The 17851-nt window shown below is 34.4% G+C and overlaps 2 protein-coding genes across 2 annotated transcripts; one reads left to right on the plus strand and one right to left on the minus strand.

The window, feature by feature from the left end:
* Window positions 1–957: 957 nt before the first annotated feature.
* Window positions 958–2617, plus strand: LOC115700043 (mediator of RNA polymerase II transcription subunit 28). The gene is made up of 3 exons (XM_030627615.2): window positions 958–1288; window positions 1996–2108; window positions 2199–2617. Exons 1-3 carry the CDS (start codon window positions 1111–1113, stop codon window positions 2331–2333), a joined length of 426 nt encoding a protein of 141 aa, XP_030483475.2. The 5' UTR covers window positions 958–1110; the 3' UTR covers window positions 2334–2617.
* A 413-nt stretch (window positions 2618–3030) lies between these two features.
* LOC115716552 (U1 small nuclear ribonucleoprotein A) lies at window positions 3031–5851 on the minus strand. Its single transcript, XM_061107080.1, has 5 exons — window positions 5541–5851; window positions 5274–5446; window positions 4495–4588; window positions 3583–3671; window positions 3031–3439 (listed from the first exon to the last, which is right to left on the minus strand). Exons 1-5 carry the CDS (start codon window positions 5623–5625, stop codon window positions 3146–3148), a joined length of 735 nt encoding a protein of 244 aa, XP_060963063.1. The 5' UTR covers window positions 5626–5851; the 3' UTR covers window positions 3031–3145.
* Between the last annotated feature and the right edge of the window lie 12000 nt (window positions 5852–17851).

Genomic DNA, 17851 nt, shown 5'->3' on the forward strand with positions numbered 1-17851 from the left:
AAGCTTTGAGTTGGATCAAAACTAGTGGATGGACGAGCGTGATTGTGGAGTCGGATTGTCTAAGAGTTATTTCGAATTTACAAAATAATAAAATTATAGCTTCTTCGTATGACCATATTATTTTAGATTGTAAGGCTTTGTTTGTAGATGTTGGTAATATTTCTTTTAATTTTGTCAAATGGTCTGCTAATAAGGTTGCGCATGCTTTGGCACAATCTTCTCTTGTGGAGACTGATCGTATCTTTAGTAGTGTTTCTTTACCTACTGTAATTGCTTCCTTGATTTTAGAAGATTTGAATTAATGAAATTTCATTATTACTAAAAAAAATTATGCTTATAAAAATAAAATGTTTAAATTTTAGGTTAAGTTGAGAAATACTTCTTTTTTATATTCATTAATCAAAAATATTCTTATGTTATATTTTATTAAAATGTACTCACTTTTGTAAATAGATTGCCTAATATATTTTTATCTTCCACTTAAATTTAGCACATAACTTACATTAGCTTAAAAAGTATAATAAAAACATCACGAGTATATCTTAAAAGAATATAAAAATAAAAGTAAAATAAGTGTACAATTTAATTTGGGATTATTTCACAAAAATATAAAAACAATAAAAAAAAATATAAAGATACGGTTTCACAGAATTTTAAAATTTTTTACGATTTTTTTAATTTTATTTACAGAAAATACGGTCTTTTTATGTTGTAATCTTGTTAATTTGTTGTTGATTTTTTATTATCTATATGTTATTTTTTGATGTTATTTTCATATTACTTTTACATAGTTTTCTTGTTGCTTTTATATTGTTTTAGTATTATATTTTAAAAAATCGTAAAAATGTAAAAAAAAATATTTTTTGAACATAAAAATGAAATTATTTTATAAAAAATGTAATTATTCCCACAATTTCCTCTTCATATCTAATATGTAATTTCCTCAAAATGGAACCTCAAACGTGAGCCAACAACGGACTCTTGGGCCTTCTTTCCTACTTCCTCTTCCTCTCTCTCCCTGCTACTTCCTTCATCGACTCGACTCGACTTAACTTAACTCAGAACTCAGAAGCTCCGGTCCAACTCTTTTGGTAATTTGTCGAAATCAAAATGGCTGAGCGACAAGCAGTCGATCAGCAGAATCAACCAGATCCGCCATTGCAATCCACTCCAGCTCCAAAGGAAGACATGCTTACTTGTCTCATGGCTCTAGAAGCTGCTTTGCTCCCATGCTTACCTGCTAGAGAGCTCCAAGCAATTGACCGTTCACCCCATCCTTCTCACCAGAGTTTGTCCCTTCTTTTATTTCTTTGATCCTATACTTGTAATTTTGTTTCCTTATCGATTAAAATTATGGTAGTGAAGAGTTTTGTACATAAATTTGTTATAAATGTGGTAATTGCAACTCATGGATACAAATTTAAAATGGGTTGAATTATTATCATGTCAGGTTTTGAATTTTCAGTCCAATTATGAGTTATCCAAATTATGGCAAAGAGATTTTCCATTGGTAATACACCATTGAAGAAGCTTAGTGTTACTGAAACTCTTAGGACTAAAAATTCTCAAGGGGCTAAACAAGTGTTGGTGTTACTAGAGAAAATACATTAGGTAGGTGCCCAGAGGATTCGAACCCCAGATAATATAAGTGCTTTGGTTGTTATGAGTCTTGGTTGAGTTTTGAGAATGTTAGAGGCTCAATGATCCATCTGGGTGTACTCAAACTGGGGCTGACCCTCACATTCTTTCGATGTGTCATTGTAAAGGGGAATACAGTATTTGTTGTTTTGGGTCTTACTTGATTGTTGCATTTTTTTGCTTTTATATTTGAGATGGGAAAAAACAAATGGTTTCCTGAGTTGTTCTGCACTTTTTTCCTGTTGATAAATTAAATGACTTCTTTGCTTTTGCTCACTTCTACTGTTGCAGATCATAGCTCACTTGTATTGTATTTTATGCATATGCTTTACTGGTGTGTGGTTTGTTATTCTTCAGTTGATGTGGAAAGGCATGCTAGAGACTTTATGGAGGCTGCTAAAAAGCTTCAACTCCATTTAATTGGCCTGCAACGTGAAGATGAACCAAGCAAGGCTGAAACACTGAGGAAGGTAATTGCATGATTGTCTGGTTGGCCATTTTTCTGGGGTTTGTGAGTCAATTCAGTATTTTGACTTTTGTGTACCTGTCATCCTTTACAGGAGATAGCTGTGATGGAAGAAGAATTGAATGTAAAAACTGAGCTTATCAACAAACATGAGAAGTTGATTCAAGGGTGGAGAAAAGAATTGAAAGACCAACTAGACAAACACTTAACTGAATTGGAGAGAGTATAGCTTATGGCCAACAGGTTGGAAGGGCTTAGGAGGCTTTAATTTTAACTAAAATATGACTTTCGCAAGTTGTCATTGGCATACTTTTATTAGTCTTTTGTACAACATGTAGAGCATTTTGTTCAGCTTTTGTTAGAAGTGAAAGTGTTGATCTAGGATCGACGAAAGGAAGAATTGTATGATTATGTTTTGATAAGCAAATCAATTTTTCTTTCTCGACAATCTTGTATTATGTATTGTGATAACAGTTGAACTAAAATTAGATACAGAAACCTTAGCTTCCGCTCTATAAGACTTTGTTGCTTAGGGAAAGGAAATAACAATTCATGAAGGAAATTCTGAAGTTAGATTATGTGTAACAGTGTAAGTCATAAGAACATACTCTTTCCTTATTTCAAGTAGGAAAAGGAAGGAGGACCTTCCAAGTTACTACAAAGTTAAGAAATGCTCCTTAGATTTTTTTATTTTTTTGTGTTCGGGTGTTGGGTCGAAAAACCCGGTCTGCATTAACAATACCACTTGGCATAACTAACAATGTTAAACTTGCTATTCATCAACAACAATAATGCTAGTCTTGTTGTAATGGGTACATGTGCTAAAGTTAATTTTTAGTACGAGTACTAGTGAAACCAAACTAATTCTTCTATGTTCACTTCTTTTCCATTTTCCATTTCCCTCTAAATAGAATAATCAAAACACAAGAAAAAATGTCTCGCTCAATATACCACAACTCAAAAGATTGACAAGATTCAAGTTAGGACCAAAGCTCAAAAGTTCATTAAGAGATAACATAAAACAGTAATGGTCTATATTGCCTATTTCTTAGCGTAAGTAATTAACATTGAGTTCTGCTGTGTCATCTTGAAACCTTGGAGTCCCTGCATGGCAACTGTTGATTGCATCTCATCTCCATACTCCACAAAGGCTATACCAGGCTTCGTCTCCACCATTCTAACTTCCTTAAAACCCGGGTATTGACAGAAGAGCATCTGAAGCATCATGGGTTGTGTTTCCTGGGGAAGATTCTGAACAAACAGTATGTTGTTTGGCGGAGCAGGAGCTTCCGGTACCATAGATTTTACTCCACCAGGATATGGTATTTGTGACATCTGCATTGTTTGTAGTAATTGCAGAAGAAGACATGATCAATTTTTATTTTTTTTAACAATACACTGTCTAGACATAACAAAAGGAAGTTAATATTAATGTATAATTGACATAGTGATGCACAGGGAAAAGAAAAGATTCTTACAGGAGGTGCTGCACCATAGGCACCAGGATAAGCAGGATTCAGACCCATTCCAGCTTGATTAGGATCATGTTGGTCTTTTCGCTTCTTCCCTGTCACATGAAATAAAAAAATGATTACAGCTTATTAGTTTATTTAAGAACAAATCAACAACAACAAACTCAGGGCCAGAAAGTAACAGATGCCTTTACTAATGTGTTTGCAAGCACTTCTCTATCTTTTCACTAGCTAATGTAGGTAATTTAAAAACAAACACAAGCAGTGTCTGTAAATTAGCAATTTAAAAGTACAAAAGACAGGTACACTTCTGCTTTCACTTTTTTCATCATACTATACTATATTTTGATTTGCATATATTAGCTTTTTTTAACTTGACCTCCCACTGAACACTTGAACCCTATAATCAATGGGAAGCGTGAAGCTCTATCGAATTGCTAGGGAGAGCAATATCCCCACGAGGAATCGAACCTCATACCTCATGAGGGCAAGCTATAGTTATGATCACTCAACCGAAATCTGGTGGGTATATATTTACTTGTGTAAGTGATAGGCAGTCAGACTCTGGTGTAAATACAATGATAAACATTTCACTTCCCAAAAGAGATATCTGTAACTAACTAAAGTGATTGTAAATTTTTATATACATGCATGGAAATAATTGCCTTGATGGGTATATATTTTCTTGTGTAAGTGATAGGCAGTCAGATTCTGATGTAAAATACAATGATAAACACTTCACTTCTCAAAAGAGATATCTGTAACTAACTAAAGTGATTGTAAATTTTTATATACATACATGGAATGATTGCCTTGATGGTGAGGTTCTATGGCAGACTATGAGTTAAGCAAACAGAGAGATCCAAGCACAATAGCGGAACCACAAACACAAGATAGAGAGAAGGTGGAATTCCTCACCCTTTTCTTCATGCCTCTTTCGTTTTTCCCGTGGAACAAAAGTACCATCAGCCTTAGCAATTACATCTGATTTTGTTTTGGCGTATTGTATTCTCTGTTTTGTCACATATCAGTAAATAAAACAATAAAAAAAAATATTTACCAAATCATTAAAATCAAGTTGTACATTTTATGATTCATTCAGCTGCACTTAAGTCACAAACACATATTTTTTATCAAGTAAATCAACAACATGCTCAAACAGATGTAGCAGCATCACAAGACAGGAAAGTTGAAATAAGATTTGTTGGAATTTATGAATAAACAATCACCACCGCAAACTTATATAAAATGAAAGTAAAAATGTTTGCATAGTTAGAATGAATATATTCGGCTGGTATTTAAAAACAAGCCAACTTTAACACCATTCAAGCTCCATCAGCAGTATTTAACCATTTTAATATGTGAAACACAGATCAACAAGAAGATGGGAAAAAAGTTCTGATACTAATGGTCCTATACAACATCACAAATTCGAATAAATTTTATTCCAAGATATACATATACATGGAGGCTGAATTCTACAGTGACCCTTTTCTTCAATATTAAGCGTTTCCGAAGATAATCAAATCTTCCCTATGATAAAGAGCTAAGTTCACAACTAAAATCGAGTCAAAAGAAAAATATTGTACATAACTTTGCTGAAATTCTGAGATAAAGAAAAAAAAAAAAGCAAAACAATGAACAAGTAGAAAATTTCGTACTAATGAAAAGGATCGTGAATAAGATTAAAGCAGTACCATATGCTTGTCGTAAAAGGGGAAGCCCTGCATTTGGCGAAGTGCATTGGTGGCGGAAGACACGTCTTCGAAAACCACCCAAGCTTGGCCTTTGTGCTTCAGCGTCTTGAAAGCTAAAACGTCCAATATCTTGCCGAATTGAGAGAACACTGCCTTAAGCGACTTCTTCAACTCTGTAACCAAACAATGCTCACAAAATTTTGGTCCCCAAATCTAATTCAAATTCCCACAACAAGGAAAAATTCAAAAACAAAAACAATTGAGTACCGTCGAGCTTGATTTTCTCGTTGAGATTGTTGATGTAGATGGTCACGTTGGGAGGAGCATCAGTTCCTATGTTGTTTTCTGCCATTTTTCTTCTTCTTCTTCTTCTTCCTCCGTGGCTACAATTCTAGTTTCGAGAACTATCTGAGCTTCCTTCTGCAATCAATCAAAGAGGGCCTTAGCTTACTACAAGGAAGGGTCCAGGGTTTATGCCAGATTTTGTCAAATTAGACAAATGGGTCACAATTTGGGGAAAGGGAAGAGCCCTAATTTTGATTTTGCATTCTATGAGTATGACTATATTGACTATGATAAGCCTGGAGCTGGATTGTAATTCTTATGGGCCTGTCTATTGAATGGCCCAATTACACAATAGGAAAAATATGAAGACTTAACTTTTGGGAAATTTACAAAAATACTGGAATTTGGGTTAACTTTTACACAAATACTGTCACACGGAAATCTTTTCAAAAATACTGTGTTTTTATAAAACACCAGTAAAACACAAAGCAGAACAACTCAAAACAACAGTAAAACAACTAAAAAATACTAGTAGAACACCAGTAAAACTTAATACAGTATACTGCAGTATGAAACTTATAAAAAAACGCAGTAAAAAAATAAAAAAATACCGCCTGACAGTATTTTTATAAAAAAAATGACAAAAGTTAGTATACCATGTAAATTTCCTTACTTTTTTATGGGATAATTTTGTAAGTGATAAGTCGAGGAATATTTAATTTTTTATTTATTAATTAAAAATATTTTTATATTATATTTTAAGTCTAAAATACGCACCACTTAAATCTAAAATAAAGTGAATATATAGTGCAATGAGAATAATTCTCTCTCCATTGAACTAGTCTCACTCGCTTTGATTGTAAGTTAAAGTAGTTTAACTTTTCACAAAACTAAGTATTTTTTGAGACTTTTATCTCAAGTGTCAAAGTTATATTTTATATACCCTTGTAAAAAAAAGACTCATATCGACTCATTCTATTTCATACACACTAAAGCACTCTCATTTTATAAAAAATTCATTAACTTTGTAAAAAATTCTAACACACTATTCCTTTAAAAAAATAATAAAAAAAATCACAATTGAAAAAAATAAACAAAATAGGTAACCATCTCTCACACGTCCATTACAACCGTCACCCTCCATTTATCTAGTAAATTTTCTATTCCATGAACATCATTGATTGATATTGATTGATCTTATCTTTTGGTTTCTATAAATTAAAAATTCGATCAAGTTCTGTAATTAAAAAAACTCGTACGATATATTTGTTCATTTTACTAACTTTATTGTTTTTGCTTGCATTTGGAAGGAAATCTAGATTGTACTTTGAGTTATTTATATATTTACTTTAAACTGTTGCTTGATAGAATGTAAATAATGACAATAACAAAAAGCCAAAAAAAAAAAAACTAATTCATAATTCATTAATTTCCCACTTTTTTCTTCTTCTTTTCTTTCCATATATAAGCTATTTCAAACTTAAAATCTCAAAAGTCAGAAATCATATTTAAGCAACTGATGACACACATACAAAAAAAAGGACTTTTTATAATATAAGTGCAAAATCTAAAGTCTCCAATTACACCAATCCATTTTTGGGACAACTTGAAGTCACTTTCATGGCATCTAATTCTAATGTAAGGTCCAAAATATTAAAGTGTTGAAATGTTCCTAATTCCAACCCTTGTCCAATATGTAGAGTCATCAATATTCATATTCAACCCTTGTACAATATTCATATTCCCTTTAGTCTTCTTCTTGATGACATTTAACAAAACCAAGTGGTAAGCTCTCTCAAAGTCTTACAAACTTATTTATATATACCAAAAGCTATTAAGGGATAAGGATGCTGGATTCCAGATTAGTATACATTAAATGTGTGGATAACTTTTTATTTTATCAAAGAGAAATGTTAAAGGGTACCATTTGTGCTTAGTGACTTCCTTCGTGTCAATATCGTTATTGGTCCAACTAAGTATCAGGTCCTATACAGTTTAATATAATAATTTTTAAGAAGTATCACTAGCCAATCGTAAGACGATACGTCTAGAAAATTATAGGCACCACTGATACCTAATAGCAATGCTCTTTGCGAAATTGACCTATTGCCAAAATTCATTTATTTAGTAGCAATTTGAAGGGTTCTTTTCTGTGTGTATTGATCACTTCATTAATTATAAATAATATGGGATTGAAACTATTATATATCATATTAATGGTACAGCTATACACACAAAAACAAACCAATGCAAACATTAATGACACTATTCCTCCCCTATCCACTTTTCTAGTAAGATTTTGTTTTTGAAAATGAGATAGTTGGTGTTAAATCAAATATTGAATAATTGCTGAGAATTTATTGTAATAGTAATTTTTACTTTTATTTTAAAGTGTATTCACTGATTTAGTGTCTAAAGTTTTTAAATTATATTTGTTGAATTTTTTTCTTTTTAATTGAATCTATGTGTGGTGGGTGGTTGTACCATGTATGGTGGCTGGAAGTGCTGTATATGGTAGCTGATTATTTTGGTTTTATAATTTAAAGTTCAATTTAAATTTTTTAGATACAAGAAGACTATCTAAAATAAATTTAAGGTTGTGATTTAATAGAATATTTTGCCTGTAGAATATTATCAATAAGCTGTAATGAAATTTTAAGGCTGTAACCAAAAGAATATCTCTCTTCCCTTTAGTTAATTACTTTAATATTTTCATTTTTAACAGATTGTTTAGATTAATAAATGGAGTCTGTTCTAAATTGTAATTTTTTGTAATATATTTTTATTAATATAAAGGGACACTAATTCAAGTTGATTTTGTGCTACAGGTAATCTTTCAATTTTTTTTAGTGAAATTAGCTTTGACTCTTTAGATGGGTTAATTGAGCTTGTACTTTTAGTTTTCACGATCAAGTTAATTTTTGAAATTACTGTCGTTAGTTTTAGTACTGATATATGTACTCTGATGAATTAAGAGTTTTTCTGAAACTAAGTGTTGTTTTCTAAACTTTCGGTGGCATCAATTTCTTATGTTAGTCGCAATTTAAATAGGGAAATTTGAAATTATATGCATGGGACTAAAATTGGTATCCTTATCTAAAACTATACATAATTTGCAAAATGGGATAACTTTTACTTAAACCCAATTTTACCCCCTCATTTCTAAACTCACTCTCTCTCTCTCACCCACGAATCCCCACTCGAACGAAGAACCCACTGAACCCACCACCCCACGGAGGGAACCCATCCACTGAGCACGCAACGAGCCTTTCCCCTTTCGGTTTTTTAATTTTTTTTTCTTATTGATTATGGTGAAAATGTTGTCATTTGATAGATTTAGGTTGGATATGTGCATTCTTGATTAGATCTAGGGTTAGATGGAGTAGATCTAGGGTCTGTGATCTTTCTGGGCAAGAAAATCCGATTTTCTGGTTTGATATGAGCTTGAAGATGAAAGCCCGATGCATGGCCCGATGTAGGGCCCGATGGTCTGATGCCCATTTTGGATTTTTTTAAAAAAATTTCTATTTATAGGACTGGCCCGATGGGCCCGATGTAGAGCCCGATGGTCGGCCCGATGGTAAGATGCCCACTTTATTTTTTTTAATTTTTCTCATTTTATAGAATTGGCCCGATGGGCCCGATGTAGGGCCCGATGCCCACTTTAATTTTGTTTTATTTTTTTTTTTGTTTATAACAAAGAGAGAAGAAGAGAGAGGGGAGGCGGTAATGTAAATGAGGGTATTTTAGGGATATTCTAAAATGTGTCATATCCCACAAATATTAAATGTTATGTGTTTAGAGAAAAAATATTAAGTATATGTAAGTATAGAAAATTAAATTTCCCTTTAAATATTATTATTATTGGAGTAGAAAAAAAAGAAAGCTACTTTTAAGACAAAATTTAGTATGCAGAGTTTGAAGGATCATTTTTTTTTTTTGAAAAAAAAACCTTATCAAGCTGTGCATAATTTTAAAGAACTAATAATTAAATATGTCAAAATATCTTGAAAAACAAAATATCAAAGTACCTAAAGTTTTTCAAAATATCTAAAACAGATATATTTCTGATGTTAAGTTTTGTTAATAATATCTTTGATTCTTATAATAAAGTCAAATAGTATGTGTAATTATTTAATTTGACCAAAAAATACAAATTAAATTTTTAATTATGATGTATAATTAATGTTTGAATTATTATTAATAATGATAACTTTATTTTTAAATCATTAATTTGAATGATTCATTTTTTAATCCTCTTATAACTATACCTCCTCAAAGTACTTTTATCAAATGTTTTATAATAGAAAAAATTTAAAATAATTGAAGAATAAAAACGCACTATATTAGAAGCTGATCTGAACTCATTTTTCATTTTAAATTTTATTTCAAAGTTATTATTCATGCTGCTTACCACCAAATTTTAAAATATGTGAATTGTGTGTATATATTAGTATGATATGTTTGAAATAAATAAAATATATTTAAATTTTTTTAAAAAAATAAATTTTGGTAATGTATATTTTAAAGAATTTGATGTATTGAAATAAAAATATATATATATATATATATAATTTTGATGATGTATTTTAAAATAGAAAGTAGAAAAGCTAGTCCAAGAAATATATATATATGTATTTTGATAACGTTTTAGGTACCATTATTAGTTTTTCTTCTATTAGTATAGAGCTTGAAAGAAATTCAAGAGAATCCTCAACAGGGAACTTGGGGTGAACTGTGAAGCTACAGTGATTACAGCAATTGAAAGGAGTCTAACAATCACAAACACTAGGGGGTGTTCGTTTTAATTATTGAATGTCTTAGAAATTTACTAGAGTCATAATTAATAGAGGGTAATGTAAAATTTTAATGTACAAAAAGATTCATATATATTATCTATAAACAAGTCTTTGTTTTTTTTTTTTTGAAAGAAAACTTGATATTCATTAAATTCAGGAAATACAATGTTCAGGTGAGATTGGAAGGTAAAGAACCATTCCAAGTACATTCACTGTCTAATCCTAATCCAGCCTTAGTAAGAAAATGAACTATTGTGTTACATTCTCTCAGGACATAAATTACAGACAGATTAGGATTGAACAACAATGAATTTCTAATAACATTAACAACAAAGAACAGAATTATTACAAAAAGAGCTAGAAATTTTAGTAACCACACTTTGACAATCCGATGCAATAGTCAACACAGAAAGTTGGATTGCTTGTACCCATTCGAGAGCTGCAAGTATGGCTTTAGCTTCTGCAACCTCTGGAGAAACAACACCAGAGCAAGGAACCATAAAGCCGGCTCTGGCAATCTATACACAAGTCTTTGTTTTTAAAGTTTATTGGGATATTTTCCAAGTTGGTAGACAGAGAAAGTTGAGGAATTAGACGCTGAAGGGGTCTACATATGAATTGAGAGTCGTCAAAACGATGGGGACTGACTGCCTTCTTCAAAAGATGGCCATAGAGAGAGAGAAATGCCAATGAATTAGCTCTAGCCGGTTGTTTTGACCAATTACGTCATCATATGAAACTTAATAATGTAAAAACAGTAAATGTGGATATGAATTATGTAATACAATGTTATACACTAGGTATCACTAATACTGTCATTGCTGTACGGACACACATTCATACATAAAATGCCAACACATTCATATTTCATATTTCTTCTTTTTTTTTCTTTTTCTTTTTCGCAAAGTACATTGATATTTGTTTTGTTTGCAAAATCTATATTTATAATAAAAAAAGGCATATGGATTTTTGGGGTATGTAGTAAGTGAAAAATATAGTGACATGGCTTTAAAGTTAAAACTAGAAGTTGGCTTGGTTAGGCGCCGCATTTTGAGGTTTGATCATTTGGTGACCTGAAAAATATATGTATGTCTAATTGTCTATCTTTCTTGTGAAATTTGGTATATTATTATTTGGTAAGTGCATCTTTAATATTGGACAATTTCTCTAAATTAGTGTGAAACTTTTATACCATTTCTTTATAATATTAATGATACATCAAATTATTTTAATAGTAAGAAATTTTGATTATTTATGCATATATTAAGAGGAAATTAATTTCTTAAACTTATATATTTCAAAATTTTCAAGATAAGTTCACTTTACATTAAACTTAAAAATACTCCTTTTTTAGGTGTTTTCTGTCATGTCCTCTGACATGGTGTGAGTTTGTCATTTGATCTTGGGTTTGGTTCTGTTTGTCGTGTGTTTGTTTCTTTGTGGTGGGTTGTTTGTTTCTTTGTGGTGGGTTGTTTGTGGTGGGTTCTGTTATTGTCGTGTGTTCCCTACAGTATGGCATCATCCAGTTCTCATATGGATCCAAACGATCCAGAAACAGAAGTCACTCTTGATGAGGAAGAGTTTGGTGGGCTGTCCTTGGATGCGGAGGAGGATGAAGAAGAATATGACGTTCGCTGGTGTCTCGTCGGGCGTTTTTTAAACGGTGGTATCATTGATCTTCAAGCTATGCAACACATGATGGCTTTCTTATGGAAGCCCGGTAAAGGATTGTATGTGAAAGAATTGGCACAGAATCGATTTTTGTTCCAATTTTACCATGAAATAGATATCAAAAAAGTCATTAACGGAAGCCCGTGGACGTTCGATCGGAAGCAGCTTATTTTTGAGAGATTGAAAGCCGGTGATAACCCAAGGTCGATCGTTCTGAATCGGCTTGATATGTGGATACAAATCCATGATCTTCAACATGGCTTTCGGACTGAACGAACTTTACAGAGAATAGGCAATTATATTGGCAAATATATTGAGTCCGATGAACATAATTTTAATGGTGTTTGGCGTGAGTATTTCAAAATACGGGTTACTATCACTCTTGATCAACCTCTGAAGCGTCGCATGAAGATTCGGAGGCTTGATAGTTCGGATTGGTTTTGGGTGAACTTCAAGTACGAACACGCCCCAACATTCTGCTTCATTTGCGGTATTATAGGCCACGCCGATAGAAACTGTCCGACAATCTTTGACACGCCTGAAGAAGAAATCGTTAAGCCTTATGGAACTTTTATGAGGGCGACGGTTCAACGGAACAACAAGCTCATTGGATCTCAATGGCTCCGATCGGGAAGGCTGGATCGACTGGATCGGCAGGAAGGCAATCGATCGAATCCCACCGGAAGAGAAGGTGGCGCTGCTACAGGTGTGAACGCAGAGGCAATAAATGTGAGATTATCTGGGAATAGTGGCAATAATCGTGGGAAGGGAGTTGATGGGGGGATACAGGAGCCGATTATGGTGCAAAAATTGGGTCCGGATTTTGAGGAGAGTAATGGGGGGAATATAGATATTAATATGGTCAATGAGGGTATGAATGGGAATGTTATTGAGGAATTATCTATTTCTGAATTAAAAAGGAAGAGACAAAATTCAGTTGGGCTTGGAAACTTGGGCTTTCAAAAAAGTGATATTTCTGAAAAAGAGGAGACTATGGTAACAAAAAACTTGTTTGGGGCGGGCCTGGATTCCAAGGCTCGCCAGGAATTATGAGTACTTTGAGTTGGAACTGCCGGGGGCTTGGGAACCCACGGGCCTTTCAGTTCTTAAAGGATCTTGTTATCCAAAAGAAGCCTAAGTTTATTTTTCTTTGTGAAACTTTGTGTGGAAAAGCAATTCTTGAGAAGGTTCGGATGTCTTTGGGCTATGAGGGAATGTTTGTGGTGGAGGCCCGTGGTCATAGTGGTGGGCTTGCAATGATTTGGAAGAATTGTGAAGAAGGTGAGATTATTAATTTTTCTGACAAGCACATTAATATTCTCACTCATGTTTCTAATATGCCTACGTGGAGACTCATTGGAATATATGGTGAAGCAAATAGAAGCCAGAGAGAAAATACATGGGGTCTTATTCGTCAACTTTCACATGATGCTCGTTGGCCTTGCTTGTTCATAGGAGATCTTAATAATATCACTAGTCATAGTGATAAACAAGGAGGCCGACCATACCCTGAGAGGCTTATTAAGGGCTTTTCCAAAGTCCTTGCCGATTGTCATCTCATCGACATGGAACTCCATGGTCACCCTTTCACGTGGGAGAGAGGAAGAGGCACCGCAAATTGGACTGAGGTAAGACTTGATAGAGCTTTGGCATCTCTTTCTTGGCTTGATAATTTTTTAACTGCAAAGTTATTTAATTTACATGCTTCCTCGTCGGATCATTGTCCTATTTTCTTGGATCCTATAATTCAAAATGTGTTCAATGGTGTGAAGCAATTCCGATTTGAAAATGCTTGGTTGAGAGAACCTTATTGTCTTCAACTTGTTCGTGACTGTTGGTATGATGATGACACACTTCCTATTCAATCGAAGATCTCTAAGTGTGGTGAATCCCTTGCAGCTTGGGGTAAGGACATCACAGGTAATTTCAAACATCAAATATCTACTTATAAGGCTGATATTCGGCGTTTGAAAGGGAAGAATGATCTTGTGTCTGTTGAAGCCCATCGCAATGCTGAGAAGAATCTTTTTGAAGTACTAACTAAAAGAGAAGTTTTTTGGAAGCAACGTTCCAAGCAACTTTGGCTCAAAGAGGGAGATAGAAATAGTAAGTACTTCCATGCTTCAGCAAGTGCTCGTAAGCGCCAGAATATGATACATAAATTACAAGATGGTAATGGGGTTTGGCTTGATTGGGAGTCGGGTTTAGCTGATCATATGGTTCGGTTTTATACGGATCTTTTTACTACTTCGGGTGGTCTTGCTAATGATGTTTTTGATAATATCTCGCCCACCATTACTCATGAGATGAACGTTGAATTACTGGCTCCTGTTTCTTCTGAAGAAGTGAGAAAAGCTCTTTTCCAGATGCATCCTGACAAGTCTCCGGTCCCTGATGGTATGACTCCGGGTTTCTTTCAGAAGTGTTGGGGAGTGGTGGGTTCTGATGTGGTTAAACTTGTTCAAAATTTTTTTGTTTTGGCCACTATTCCTGAGGATTTAAATAATACAAACCTGGTGCTCATCCCAAAAAAGAAAAATCCAGAAAATATGGGCGATCTTCGACCTATTGCTCTTTGTAATGTTGTGTACAAGGTCATTTCGAAAGTTATGGCCAACAGACTCAAGTTATTTCTGGAAGACATTGTCTCTGAGACCCAAAGTGCTTTTGTCCCTGGTAGACTAATAACAGACAATATTTTGGTGTCTTTTGAAATAATGCATTATCTCAAAAGGAAAAGTAAAGGAAAGGTTGGGCAACTGGCATTAAAGCTTGACATGAGCAAAGCGTATGACCGCGTTGAATGGCCTTTTTTGGAGACGCTCCTTTTGAAAATGGGCTTTCATACTAGATGGGTACAATTGATTATGGCCTTAGTTGTCTCGGTCCGTTACTGGATCACATCGGGAGGTCATTCGTTGGGACCTATATCACCATCTCGTGGAATCCGACAAGGTGATCCTTTATCCCCGTATCTATTCATTATTTATGCTGAGGGACTTTCATCTCTAATTCGGAGCTATGAGAATAGAGGGTGGATTAAGGGTTGTCAAGTGGCTCGGGGTGCTCCTCAAGTTACTCATATGTTTTTTGCCGACGACAGCTACCTTTATTGTAGGGCCCTTGTGAATGAAGCAGAAAGGATCATGTCTCTTCTTGAGAGGTTTGAACTAGCATCGGGTCAAAAGGTGAATCGTCAGAAGTCATCCATTTTTTTTCAGCAAAAACACTTCCCCTGACATTCGGGTGAGCATCTGTTCTTTAATGGGAATGTCTTAAGCTGGTGATGATGGCTTTTATTTGGGACTGCCTAATATTATGAAACATAATAAAAATGTTGTGTTGGGCTTTCTCAAGGATAAAATGCGGAAGAGAGTTGAGAGTTGGGATAGCAAATTTCTGTCTCGTGCAGGGAAAGAGGTCCTCATCAAATCTGTTGCTCAATCTCTCCCTAACTATGCTATGAGTGTGTTCTTAATTCCTAAAGGCATTTGTGAGGATTTGGAACAAATGATGTGTAAATTCTGGTGGAAAGCTTCTTCTAAACAGAAATCTGGTATTCATTGGATGAATTGGGACCGAATGTGTACATCTAAGGATCAGGGAGGTATGGGGTTTCGGCATTTGCATGACTTTAATATTGCTCTTCTTGGAAAGCAAGCTTGGAGGCTTCATACTCGAACAAACTCTCTTGTTGGCAAGCTCTTCAAAGCTAAATATTTCCCACGGGGCTCCTTTGTGAATGCGACTTTGGGTAATAATCCTAGCTTTGTTTGGAGGAGTATTCTGGAAGCTAAGGATTTAATTACCAAAGGTGGGAGAATACTGGTGGGTTCAGGTGAGACTATCTCTATTACTAGAGACCCGTGGTTGCCAGATATGGAGAATCCTTTCATCACTTCTTTCCATCCTTCCTTTTGTGACAAAGATGTTAAGTGTTTATTGACTATGGATGGTAAGAATTGGGATTATGAGATTATCAATGACTTGTTCAATGATAGAGACAAGGATTTGATACTCACCATTCCTATCTCTCCTTCTAACTCGGTGGATACTTGGTATTGGAGTAAGGAAGTTTCAGGTGACTATTCAGTGAAGTCGGCATACAGCTTAATCCAAGATTTAAAGGTTTCTCCTACTTCTTCTAATAGTTCGGGTCTTTGGCGTGATATTTGGAGCTTAAAGATTCCCCCGAAAGTGAAGGAAATGTTATGGAGAACATTGTCCAATTGTCTTCCTACTCGAGCACAACTAATTCATAGACATGTCCCCATTGATTCATCTTGTCCCCGGTGTAATCGAGAAGCGGAATCAATTGCCCATTGCATTGTAGGTTGCAATTTTGCCTCTGCCTGCTGGCGGTTTTCTGGTCTGTCACATGACAGCATTGGCAACTCATCTTTTGGTGATTGGTTTCAGCTACAGTTCCAACGATGGAACAATGGAGATAGGCAAATGGGTGCCATGCTTTGTTGGGCTATTTGGCAAGACAGAAATAATAAAGTTTGGAATGATAAGTCTGGGTCGGTCAAAAATGTTGTGGCTTTAGAAAGAACTAATCTTGAACAGTGGCTATTTGCTCAAGAGAAAAACTTTTCGCCCTTGTCTTTCTCGGTTGGGAATGATGAAGGGGATGAGCAATGGTGTGCCCCTCATGTTGATTATTATAAGATTAATGTTGATGTCGCAACCTTTAGTGACAAACACAGATTCGGCTTTGGTTGGGTTCTTCGTGATGCTAAAGGCTATGTCATTCAAGCTAGATCGGGTTCAAGGCATGGGGATGTGGAGCCGGGTTTCGCCGAGGCTCTTGGATTGAAGGAGGTTCTTAGTTGGATAAAGACCTCAAACTTATCTAATGTTACGGTGGAGACGGACAGCCTTGTCACGGTCCAAGCTCTTCGGAGTTCAGTGATTATGGCCTCTCCGTTTGGTAATTGCATTGAGGAGTGCAAAGGTCTTCTTTCTAGTTTGAACAATGTTAATTTTCGTTTTGTTAAACGATCTGCTAACCGTGTTGCTCATGCTCTCGCTCGAGAATCATGGTTATACGCTGATCGTAGTTATTCTGGTAGTACTATCCCGAGTAACATTCTTGATGTAATCGTGCTTGAAATAATTTAATACAATTCATCTTTTATTCAAAAAAAAAAAATACTCCTTTTATTTTTCAAATTCCTCTCTCTCTCTCTCTCTCTCTCTCTCTCTCTCTCTCTCTCTCTCTCTCTCTCTCTCTCTCTCTCTCTCTCTCTCTCTCTCTCTCTCTCTCTCTCTCTCTCTCTCTTAATTTGCTATTAGATTATTGCATTTTTTTTATTTAGATGAAATTCATAAGTAGAATGTTAAGAACACTGTAAATTTTAATTTAGTCATAATTAATTCATGAGAATCAAACAATAAAATGTAGATTAGCAGAAGCGTACTGGTGTCCATAGAATCGACCCTTAAATGGTTTGATCTTCCAATTTGCATCAAAACCTTTCTTTGAAACTTTTTCTCTTGGTGATGGGGAGTGAAAAGATACAATACAAATTAGGGACCATTACCGTTTATATTACCAACAGACAAAACTGTTAGTAATATTTATTGACTATTTCTATTTCGCCCCTCATCAAAATAGAAATTGTCCTTATGGCATCTACATATTAAAATCATGACAATCATGCCTTTAAGTCATAAACTTAATTCCAAAATAGATTACATAAATTTGACTTATTATTTGATGATCCAGCACACATTTTATATGTACAATTGTGACCCTAATAAATTTCTAACATGGATGACTAGGATTTTCTTGTGTGTATGCCATGAATTCTTAAATGT

The sequence above is a fragment of the Cannabis sativa genome, chromosome X (genome assembly GCF_029168945.1).
Source record: "Cannabis sativa cultivar Pink pepper isolate KNU-18-1 chromosome X, ASM2916894v1, whole genome shotgun sequence".
NCBI lineage: Eukaryota > Viridiplantae > Streptophyta > Magnoliopsida > Rosales > Cannabaceae > Cannabis > Cannabis sativa.

Excerpts from the sequence above, each read along its gene's own strand:
- LOC115700043 (XM_030627615.2), top strand. The coding sequence starts at position 1,111 with ATGGCTGAGCGACAAGCAGTCGATCAGCAGAATCAACCAGATCCGCCA. Across the intron at positions 1,289-1,995 it reads ACCCCATCCTTCTCACCAGA|TTGATGTGGAAAGGCATGCT; the intron begins GTTTGTCCCTTC and ends GTTATTCTTCAG. Across the intron at positions 2,109-2,198 it reads AGGCTGAAACACTGAGGAAG|GAGATAGCTGTGATGGAAGA; the intron begins GTAATTGCATGA and ends CATCCTTTACAG.
- LOC115716552 (XM_061107080.1), bottom strand. The coding sequence starts at position 5,625 with ATGGCAGAAAACAACATAGGAACTGATGCTCCTCCCAACGTGACCATC. Across the intron at positions 4,589-5,273 it reads CCTTTTACGACAAGCATATG|AGAATACAATACGCCAAAAC; the intron begins GTACTGCTTTAA and ends GTGACAAAACAG. Across the intron at positions 3,672-4,494 it reads AAAGAGGCATGAAGAAAAGG|GGAAGAAGCGAAAAGACCAA; the intron begins GTGAGGAATTCC and ends TTCATGTGACAG.